The sequence below is a fragment of the Mercenaria mercenaria genome, chromosome 14 (assembly GCF_021730395.1).
Source record: "Mercenaria mercenaria strain notata chromosome 14, MADL_Memer_1, whole genome shotgun sequence".
Taxonomy (NCBI): Eukaryota; Metazoa; Mollusca; class Bivalvia; order Venerida; family Veneridae; genus Mercenaria; species Mercenaria mercenaria.
In genome coordinates, this window is record NC_069374.1 from 60,794,017 (window position 1) to 60,806,187 (window position 12,171).

The 12,171-nt window shown below is 32.1% G+C and overlaps 1 protein-coding gene across 1 annotated transcript in view; it reads left to right on the forward strand.

The window, feature by feature from the left end:
* Positions 1-9,569: 9,569 nt before the first annotated feature.
* The window catches only part of LOC123527841 (transmembrane protein 26-like), a 92,021-nt gene continuing 89,419 nt past the window's right edge, over positions 9,570-12,171 (forward strand). Inside the window, exon 1 of the mRNA XM_045307534.2 lies at positions 9,570-10,532. Within this exon, the coding sequence (XP_045163469.2) occupies positions 10,342-10,532 (191 nt within the window). The 5' untranslated portion in view covers positions 9,570-10,341. The remainder of the gene's footprint in view (positions 10,533-12,171) is intronic.

The window sequence follows — 12,171 nt, forward strand, 5'->3', positions numbered from 1 at the left end:
TTTTTTAATTACCGAGTCAATTCGCTTGCTTGTATTAGCAACAGTAATATCTTCGCGAATATTACACAATATACGATATGAAATAAAGTTATTCAACATACGAAACACTGTCAGTTTTGTCTCCTATAGAATCAGCCATGATGGAGTCTTTCTGAAATGTGAATGGAAATTTCCCCAGAGCGTGAGTACGGACTGAAGAGAGATGATTTCATTGTCAATATTTATTCGGTTACAAGGATCTATATGTATGATTGATGAGAAGATCAATGGTCATTACAGACTAAGGTTATGGACCATAACATTAATTGTCTGATGATTAATGTAAACATAAACTTACTGAAACAAAAAATAACGCAAACAAGCTACTTCCGTGGTTTAAAATGAGAAATCATTTGAGCCGCCATGGGAAAACCAACATAGTTGCTTTGGGACAAGCATGGATCCAGACCAGCCTGCGCATCCGCGCAGTCTGGTCAGGATTCATGCTGTTCGCTGTCAAAGCCTATTGCAATTAGAGAAACTGTTAGCGAACAACATGGATCCTGACCAGACTGCGCGGATGCGCAGGCTGGTCTGGATCCATGCTGGTCGCAAACCCACTATGTTGGTTTTCTCATGGCACGGCTCATTTACTTACTATTAGGACGTTTACTCTTAATTAATTTGTCCAGACCTTCTATAAATTTTTGATAACATGATCAGAGTATAATTAGATGTTAGAATCCGAAATTATATTAAACTAGTTAAAGTAATGAAAAACATGTTACATTTTATGCCTAACAATTAGTGTTACCGTTATATGGAATTAAAACCAAACTACATTTTAATCATTCCCTCTTGTTCAAAGTTACCACTATACACAGTCATTGGTATACATGCCATTGCATTAATTATTTAAACAGATTTACTTTTACTTTATAGAGAAAAAAAAAACCATCAGTGTTTTAGAATAGACATGTATACGCAGGCCACTGTTCTTCGATACTAAATTCTGCGCATGTATGCTTTGAAATACACAAAAGTTGATGCTGGCCAAGTTGGCGAGAATGTACAAGGATTAAGGATCGAATCAATGCTTCCATTAGGATTTTACAAATATCTAATTAACTAAAATGTCGTTATTAGCTGATTTAGTCATAACTAAAAGCATACACAAAATGAGCAAGGTCAAATTTTAGTAATTTTCAACATTATTAAAATTAATTTTAGAATTAAAAATAAGAACATCTTTCAGTATTTTGAAACAAATAACCGCTGACCCTTTTAACAGGATTATAAGAAAGTGTATAATATTTTACCAGTTTTCTTATTAATATGCATATAAAAGCTTAATTGTTCAATGTGACAACAAATATTTGTATTTCGTAATTTCCATAAATCTTTTGAAGCTCTGATAACTTATTTAAAAAGGGTTATTTCTTGGGGTTTTTTTGTTTAGTGATGAAGTAAGTTTATCGATCATATCATCATGTATGTAAAGGCAGTGTCAATACGTCATTTCTATTAATATTCATACAATAATTTTACAAACTCGTTAATAATTATTTTGCGGATCACGTAAGTCATATGTCATTTGGTACGAGTGAGAAAGATCCGAAAAGGGATAAAATAATAAAGCGTCCATTGTGCACTAGTTAAAACAAAATAGATCACTTAGATTATATGTATGGCAGCCATCTATTCAGGCTTGCTGAAGTTAGACTGTTCATGGCTTGGGAGGACGGACTGCTCTAGGAACAAACAAAAAAAAAACGAATTTTGATTAGAATTCTGTACATAAAGGTAGAATTATGTAGCTTAAGCTCCTTGTAGGGGCAGGGTGATAGCGGTCCACATGGACTAAGTTACTAAGTTTTGACAGGAATGCTCCATTATTTTCATATTTTTAGTAGCAGGTTCCTGTATCGTAATTTGATATGTGGGGAGACTTCATCAGGCATTACACTTTGTTCTGAGATACAGTTTTTTTTCTTTCAGGTGAACTTTCTCGAAGTGACCTTTCAATTTTTTGTGAAATGGTGTATCATAAGGCAAAACGGCACATGTCTCAACGGTTTGTTCAGGCAGGCTTTAGTTAGAAGACTAGTCACATATTGAGACATTTAACTAAATATTATACTATTAATATTGATTAACTACCATTATTATATTTGTTTTGGATTTAAAGTTCTAGGCCATATAGCGATTTTCTAGCATCTGATGGCGGAGGAAGACAACAAGAGCACCTCAGCGCATTATTTCATAACTAGCGGGCAATTGGGTAGAACCATCGACCTTCCGTTAGCCAGTCGGATTATTATTATATACCTTAATATAAATATAAATAAAAATAATGGTCCCTGGTAACCGGAACGTCAGCATGTCCACACGTTCTGACGTTGACTTCAAGTAGCAACGTCAGTGTGCTGAATCTTTTTCAGATCGATTATCCAAAAATGATGTCAAAAACAATACAAATGATGCTTATACATTTGTGTAAAATGAAAATGAATCGAGCAATTATGACATTGAAACTGTCAAACATTACAAGCATCATTAACAAATCAAATATATGTAAAATGTTTAAAGGGCAAGGAATGCCTGAAAAAAAGTTAATTTTATATGAAAGACATACTCAAGTCTTCCATAATGCTGATCGGACCACTATTAAAAAAGATATGGCAGTTTGAAATTTAAGAAAATAGCTGACTTTGGAGGCAGCCATTTTAGTGTGTTTATGACTTCATTTACACGCTGCTGAATTGTTTATTTAGCAAATAACCTTTTAAATAGATTAATTTCGTAATGTTTCTTGAGTATTAGATGTAACACATGGTATTTGTTTCATTATAGCCCGAAAAGTGATAAATTATATTTACAGATTTAGTAAAATATAGTTCTAGAATTTGAACAAATCCTCCATATTTTTGTTTGTATTTTTGTTTCTATGAAAACAAAATGGCCGCCATTTTATTCAAATATTTAAATGCTCATACCTGTCTCATTTTTAAGCCGAGTTTAAAACACTTTCACTTCAATAAATGATTTTTAAAAAAATCCTAACAGACACAATTGATATAAGAACAACTGTGCCTTTCCCTTCGAGAGTGTTTTCAACAAAGAATATATGTAGTGTTGATACATACATGTACTTTGAACTGAATATTATCATAACATAGCCAAGTAAATTATGGGTGATGGATCTTTTCTGTACACCAACCTATTTTTAAGAATACTTATCATTATTATCTACATGACATATATGATGACTGATGATCCAGGAAAGAGTTTCTATCGTCTAAATTCCGAAATAAATACTTTTTTATCCAAGGCATATTCGAGAGTTTTCTTAATATAATATATACAGTGATTACATGATACTTTGAATGTCAGTTAAATCAAACTTGCAATTTCCTTTATGAGTTATTATAGAGGTTATATCGGAGACAAGTCGCACTGACAGTAGAGATATTGTAATCAGAACTGGCGTCATTATAAAATATTTCCCTATATCTCAAACTTTGGTTAGTATCATTTTTCCAGTACTGGTTTTTAATTCACGCTTTTAGATTGTGGGCACATATCGCTTATATTATTCAAAACATACGTTAATTTGTTTTTAGTTGTCTACTGAACGATTCAACCTGTCACACACGAAGACGTCTTTTGTGAAAAGAATATAACATCTGTTCTTACTAAAGCCCTTATGGGTAGATGTAACTGCAATATATAAATGCAAACTGGCAATCTTTGACAAACCCTACTCTTTCGTGAGAATGTTTATTACATAATGATTACATAATCTTAATACATAGTCATGTAGCGATAATTTATAGTACAAAAGGTTTAGTTATGCGTTTTTCCACAAAATCTGGTAGCTACTCCTCGGCAAAGCCATATACAGAAGAGAATGTTTCATTTGTTACAATGTTGATTCTAGTTTTTCCGTTGAAAATACATTGTAAAATATGCATTAAATATTGTAAGACAAATATTTTCTCCGTGTCTATTATGTGATTTTACTAAATTTCAGTGATATTTTCTACTGTAACATTTGTAATGATACAACAAAGCATCAAAAACCTCAACATTTTATAAATCTTGTCATACAACATGTCATATGAGAAAATATGAAACTCAATAAGGTATCTGTTTTCTGTTTACATTTTAATAAAAGATTTAACTGCACTGTTTCAACATGAACATTTTATTAAATAAATCATACCCAATTAATTAATGTGTGATTAAAACATTATGTTATCGAAAAGCACAACTCTTTGATTTGTCTTAGGGACAAATAAGGCGTTTATCAGATACGCTAGAATGATAAATCATAGCCACATAAATCAAACTTTATTTTCCGATATGAATTATAGCAAAGGTGATGTCAGAGTCAAGTCACATTGACAGTAGATATATTGCTATCAGAAACTGGCGCCTTTATCAAATTTTCCGCTACATAACAAGCTATGCTTTGACGTTGCAGTATTCTTCTTATTTACAAAGTTGGATAATGATGCTAATCTGGATTGCCTGCGTTGAGATGTCTTTAGTGTGTCTACAGAACGTCAAGTTTTATCTTGTACATAATGAGATGTTTTATGAAACTATATATGTAGATCTAAGCATCGATAATTCGGTGTAGTATCAATTTAAAACTTAGTCTAACATTCCTCAATGTAACATTCTGGAGAAGCTATGATATTATGTATGTATAATCTTGTGTGTCGCTAGATAACCAAGATGTAAAGATATTTCTTAACATTACATTATGATGTTATCTCATACAATCTAGCGTAATCTTGTAAATAATTACAAATACTTTATCTGTTTCTTTGCTTCCTGTTACATACAGTCTTAAACAATCTGCATATTATACAGATAAACCGATTTTAAACAGAATGTTTTATCATAAGTTTATATCCGGGTTCATTTTAAACCCTCAATTAAGCTAAATAAATAATCATTCCTAATGTTTAAACTTAGTAAATATAAGTCTGATACGCATCAGTTTATTTGAATGTAAATATCTATGAACATCAAGAATTATGATTTCATAATACTGATTAAAGATATCCAATTTATCATACATTAAGCTATTTAATATTAAGATATGTGCTTTAAATGTACAAATTCTCATCCATTCTACTTAACCAATACCCTGCTGAATTTCTATAATGAACTTGCCCATCTTTCAATTTGGACAGTACCATTGACTGTTAAAAGGGGTGCCTACCACAGTGATACTGACTGAATGGCGAACAGTGCAAATCATGACCAGACTTTACGAATGTGCAGGCTGATCATGATCTACACTGGTCGCAAAGGCTATATCAATTGTGTCCAGCATAATAATGTTACGAAACGTATAAATTATTTGTATATGTAGAGCTACATGTATAAGTACATGTCTTGCATTAACAGATACCTAATAGAGACCTTCCAGACATTTAATGGTAGTACATGTTATATTTTGTTTAGCAATCCTTGCGTGTATCAGTGCTATACACTGAGCACGTTAAAGAACCAGGCTGTCTATTCGCAACGAGCTAAGCTAAGTTAGCCGGACAAGCCTGTATCTGATTTCTGATCTCTCTGTCGTGGGGGCTTTGTCTCACTCTGTCCCTCTGGTCAGATCGCTCTGTGTCTGTACTCGTAGAGGATGAATTATGCGCCCTGTGTGGCTGCAGTTGAACTATGTAAAGCGCCTTTGAACGTGAAATTGATCATGAAAAGGGCGCTATATAAATCTGGAATAATAATAATAATAATAAAATGGTTTGTGTACTATTTCAAACGTAATACGTAAAACTGTTAACATGTTAACTTGATGTCCACATCAGCTTTAATTAGAAGTTGTTCATATTTTAAAAATAAAATCCAGTTTTAAATTAGTATAACTGCCTTAAAACAAACAACCTAATCCGTTAAAGGTACGTTAGATTACCAAAGCCATTAATGACAGCAACTTTGGAAAACAAAAAGCGGCAATTGCTATATAAATATAAAGCAAGCAGCTCCGATAAAATATAGCTGTTCTATTTCACCCTACCGTTGTAACATTACAGATATGCTACTCTACTTCCAATTGCCGTTAATATACTCGTTTATTTTTCTAGTGCTAAATGGAAGTAATAAAACACACATGATTTTATTTCCAAGCTAAACACTTTACGAACTGATAAAATTATTTTTTCCTCTAATGACTTCGAAACTTGCTGTACCGATAAGTCGCTAATTCAACATCAGTGGCGTCTATTTGATCCTGTAGTTTACAATTTCAGTGCAGTTAATACAGATATCACAAATGCCAACTCTAATAACAGTATCGCCCAGACCCTAGTGTTTATGTGGTTTAATTGCAACAATGTCCTATCGTGTATTTCATAATTTTTGTATTAGAGTCTCGCATACGTGACGTGTATTATTTTTAGAAACTGCATAGACTTCAAAATGTTGAATAAAGTATTTACTTCTGATTTTTTTTTATATCTGACTTTACATGGCATTAAAATAACATTTTTCACGGTTACTATTTCATACCTTAATAATAGATTACTGAGTATCGAAACATTCCGATATGCAACACAAGTGTCGAGTTAAAAAAACCCTGTAAAATGCGAGGAATTTGCGTGGTTAGAATCGAAATAATAAATATGTTTCAATAATTTTATCAGGTAATACAATATACGTAGTCGTTCAGATGCAAAAGAAAAAAATAAAACACGAGTTTCAAACTCCTGCACATCTTTTATTAACTGATAATGTAGTGATATATTTATTATTTCTTAATTTATGCATGCATTTTAGTATCTGCAATTAGTGTGGTGGAAGTGGCGCAGAAAATAGGGAAATATAGACAATTGTCAAGTACAAACACATATTTTTATCTTGTATTTTTGTCCTTCTTTTCAGATCCGATCCATATTATGCAATTTATATACAGCAGACAGAGCCATACATCAGCATAAATGTTTCATTTCTAATGGCTATATCAGGAAAGGCGTTCCGAAGAATTCCAGCGCATATTACCCAAGCAATTTGAATTCTGCACTTATTTACCGAGCAAGAAGTCAATTATTTTCTCATCAAGCTGTATGCTTAGATCATTAATGATTCATTGTACGGTGCATGTAGATTTTTAAAAAACAAAAAACTTAAACAATGTAAACACAATCCTTGGGAGGTGTTGAAAAGAAAATAATGTATTCTCGAATCATAAGAAATACGTGGGAAATAAAATATGGTACATTGAAAACCGGATATGCGCCTGAATATAGAAAGACATTTTGAAAAAGCAGTCTAAAACTGAGTCTTTCGTCTGTAAGAAACAGATTCCGTGATAAAATCAAGTATCCAGTTTTTTTATCGTACTAATATACTTCAGATTTCAATTGAAGATGCAACAGTTTACAAACATTACATTTACATTCAGGGATTAAAGATATATAATTATTGATGACATGTTATGATTTTAACCAAGTTTTTATTCTGTTGTGCAAGGCCTCAAAACTCAAGGTAAAACAAAATCGTCATAAAGTTATAGGGTAATTTTAATTTACCAGGTTCCTTAAGCATATCATTGTACGTTAATTAGTATTCAACCTAAGGTGTTAAGAATCTTAACTTTACAACTCTGCCAAAATACAAAACTTCAAACATGAGAAATGATTCTTAGGATAAGTTTCATTTTGTGTGTTGGCGTTCTGCTTCATCTGATAGACTGTCTATGCAGTACTGATGCATGTCTCAAACAGAAATGAACATTGCCAATTGATAAATGCTTTTGGTGCAGACAGGATTATGTGAAACACAGGAACAAACAGGAGGATGAAAACCACAAATGCACTTGATACACCTCCGCCACCTTAATTGCGGTTTTCTTTTAGATAAAAACTATTAGAGAAATTCATAATTAATCTCTGTATCGTGATGTATCTTCAGACACTATCAGTTCATTTACGTTTGTTTCACAAAATCAGATCAGATATCTCATGTATGATATAACTTCAAGTAAATGGTGTTTAACCTTTACCCTGCTGGCAGCAAGTGATTCTGCCTTTGCGACCAGTGCAGGCAAAGATCAGATCATGATCTGCACTGTTCGCTATTCAGTCAGTAAATTTTCATTGAACTCTTGTTTGAATAATAAATGGTACTGTACAAAATGAATGATAGACCAGTACATTTTAAAAGTTATCTAGCAGGGTAATGGTAAAGATATAATTACTGTTTAGAGCGTCTTTTATACAGCATACAACTAGTGTGAGTAATTATAGGGGCTAGCGTGCATCCGCTGTAAAAATTGAGAATCATTTCTAAATGTCATAATGTTCAATTTCCCCAATTCTTCGAAACATATTTGCTCTGAAGTAAGCCAGACCAACTTACATTTTTCTTTAACCCATATAATACTGGATACATCCGTGCAGTCTGATCATAATCTGCACTGTTCGCCATTCATTCAGTGTCTTTTCGGTTAGCATCCCTTTTAACAGTTAATGGTTTTGTCGTTCGTATTTAGTGTAACATGATTGGTCGATTTCCTCAACAACAAGTAACCTAACATGTCTACTTTGTATGACACTAAACCTTTCTCAACTTAGGTTCTCACTTTTTTTCTGTTTTCGCAAGGACATTTGTTTCTATATGAATATTTCTAACTGGGAAGTTTTCATGCACATTATTTATGCCGGTAAGCTATTTCGTATTCACGTAACACGATTTTGTAACCAACATAAATTTGATAATTCTGGATGGCACTTGATTTCTGCGAGTTAATCAAAAAACAATTTTTCAAAGTCGTTTGTTTTTCATCCTTAATTCTTATCGGTAAGTTGTCGACTGTAATATATTAAGCAGTAACTTATGACGTATTTATGAAATAAAACACGATATTTCAGCCCTATGTACAAAAAAAAACTTTCAATATGTCTTGCAGAAGGGATGTTTTATAGCATTTTATCATGATATATAAGGGTCACGCCTCAAATTATAACTTGCATTTAGTATTTAGCAATTGTAAATAAATGGAAAATATGAGTGATCCTGTAACTTTAAGACAGTGTTTATTTATTAAAAACAATCATTATAGTCCGCTCTAAATGCAGTGATCACCCAAAAGTGAGTCAGGCAATAGCATTGTGGCCCAAAACAGAAGATAGATAGCTATACTACATGTATATGTATCATACATATTAAATATTAACCTTAATTAAATATTACTAATAATTTTTACTTCAGTTGTACTTCGGGACAGGAAAAGTACCGTCTACGGTCGTTTGTCACATCAGCCATTGAATAGTTTAATTCATCTTATTTTTTTTATAGAAAATTGCGTTGGCGGAATAAGTTTGCTTAAGGCAATCTTTCAATTCAGGGTGTCCGACGCCTATTGTGCGAGAGTTTGAAACTCATTATTTTCATATGGAGACACGCCTCAATAATATCAATCATAAGTTCATGCAAGTTAGAAAATCAATAATCATGTTTGTTCGTTTTCTGCAGAAATTCCGCCCCTAGCAAAACAGAGTAGAACTCTTGCCTATAAAAATATAGGAAAAAAAATCCAGATACCACGAAACGATGAAACCATTCATCACCTGTGCGCCGCTCTTTCCTCTGGAAATTTGTTTTATTCATTATCTTTAATAACCTGTACATAAAACCAAAAAATGAAATAATTAATTACTCAATACAGGGAGAGTTAGGGATAAGCTAGATAAATTGGTATAGCACGATGCTTTGAGAACAGAATGCTGCTCTTGCTGGTAGAGTCAGAGTGCAGGCAGGAAGTATAGTTATTGGGCAGATGAATCCATTGAATATATCTTCTTTGCTTTGATGTAAGGATATTTCTAAAACATCAAAGCATAGCAGAACCCAGTCAATAATGCAGTAAAACTTTGATGAAATTTTGCAACTTAACATTGGAAAATATTTTCATGGAATGATCTTGTATATAATATTATAGAAATATAGTTTTGGATTACCTTATATTTTCTGAATTGTATTTAGAATTATGAAATGGATAAAGGAAAGAAAGTTACAAAATGAGATGTAATCAAACGTGATGTTTAAGATAGTGCAAAATAAATTGAATAGCATTTGTTTACAATTTGAAGTTGATTTGAAAATGTCGATCTTACTTAATGACATTTCACAAAAAAATATTGGAATATTACTCAATTCTAACTCTCACTCACAAGGGTTTATGTATATTAAAGCAATATATTATTAATTAAAAGTAAGGACGCATGTTATTGTTACGGACAATTTGCTTGATACTTTTCTGAACGCTGTAAAGATACAGCCTTTTGAAGTAACGTTGTAAATAGCAATTCAAATAAACAATTTTACAAAATGGGACTGGTCACTTATATTCGCGCGTTACTCGTGCGGATTATGTTCGCCTGTCATGGCATTATGGCAATATGGCGACTCTATATGGTGACCGGAAGTGTGTGGTGTTGGTATCTGGGCGGAGCCCTGTTTGGACTATTTCTCGAGACACTGATAACCATTGCAAAGAAGCGTGGAAATGAATGGAAGTGGTAAGTCTTTTAAAACCTAGCAATTCACTTTTTGTTTACAAATTTAGTTGTAATGCCAAATTATAATAAGGTTTACTATTAATAATAACTATGCATGTTTCAAACTGTTAATTTCACAAATCCTTTTAATTATGAACATATGCGTATCGGAATGAAAATCACTTTTGTAAATAATTGCTTTTATATGTATGTATAGTTTTGTGTTAAAACTACAGATATTCGAGAAAAAACATATTTATCAAAGACAAACATAGTGACATATTAGAAACTAATTCTTTTTTAATTATTTATTTTGTTTTTTGTCTTTTTGGATCAAATCATTTGCATAATTTCTCTAAAGAAATCAAATGTTTTTTATAGAGCAAATCATTTCTATTGGTTTAACACGAAGCATATCTCTATCAACTTTCACATATATTGTTTGTATTAAGAAAGTTGTATTGGATGTCTTATTTGTTGTTCCTTTTACGGATCACTTCGTTTCTGTCAGCTAAATAATTTTCGTAACTTTGTTCTTTTTTTTAAAAAATAAAAGTCATGTAATGGTATGATTATTTATATTTATATAACGTAATTATTACTAATTTTGACTCATTATATTCAGTGTGGATAGTATAACAAGGTATCACGGAGAGCAATATTTCACACTGAACTGAGTTTCTTTGATGCCATTATATTTGTATTATATTCGAAGACAATGTGTTCTTTTCATATTTCTGTAACTATTCTTCTGTAACTGTTATCACAACTATAGCGTGCAAGTCATGCTATGTTTACATTAAAAAGTTTCTAACAAATAATATTCTCAACGTCCATATTGCTAGCGTTCTAACATATTGATGTATAGTAAAAGTTGATCGAAGAAGTTTAGAATTTTCTGAGGCACACTTCAGACAGCAAACAAAAGGGTTGATAAATCGAAGTTTTATTTAGCCAACAGATATTTACGCTTTATTCGTTACCAACACAATCTGTGATTTTTCTTTAAATGCCAAGGCGGTTTTCAAACTATCTAAAGTAGCATTTTCCCTATATTTATAAACGTTCATCTAATCTGCTTTGAATGTTTCGGCTTGTCTTAAATGATAAAAAAAAATCGCTCAGTTAAAAAAGAAATAACGTAGACCTTAAAAAGTCAATCAAATTTCTATGATCCTCATCTGTGTCTATGCATTAAACGAATATTGTTTCTATTCACTTGATATTTATGAGATGATTTATAGCAAAAGAGTATTTTAACACTATTTATGCACAATGAGCGGTTAAATGTCGGGCGTAATAAATTACTTGTTCGACATAATACCACCCGAGTGCATAAATAAGGTTAAGACACGGTTTTGGTATAAACTATTTCGATTCTAATACGCCCTTGATCTAAAACAGTAGATAAAATATAGTATTGCTCTTTCTTGGTCGCAAAAAAAACATTGACGTCACCGCACATTAACGTGACGTCATTCTAGCGTAAGAGTGTTTTAGCAGAGAAAAGTATATTAGAATTAACAAATAATCAAGGCCTTCGAGTGGTTTTTTGTCTAATTTATCATGGTTCAGAGTTCAGATGCGTAGGAATTGAACCACGACGGCGCTTTCAACTTTGATCAAATATTTTACTTAACACATATTTAAAACGAAATGT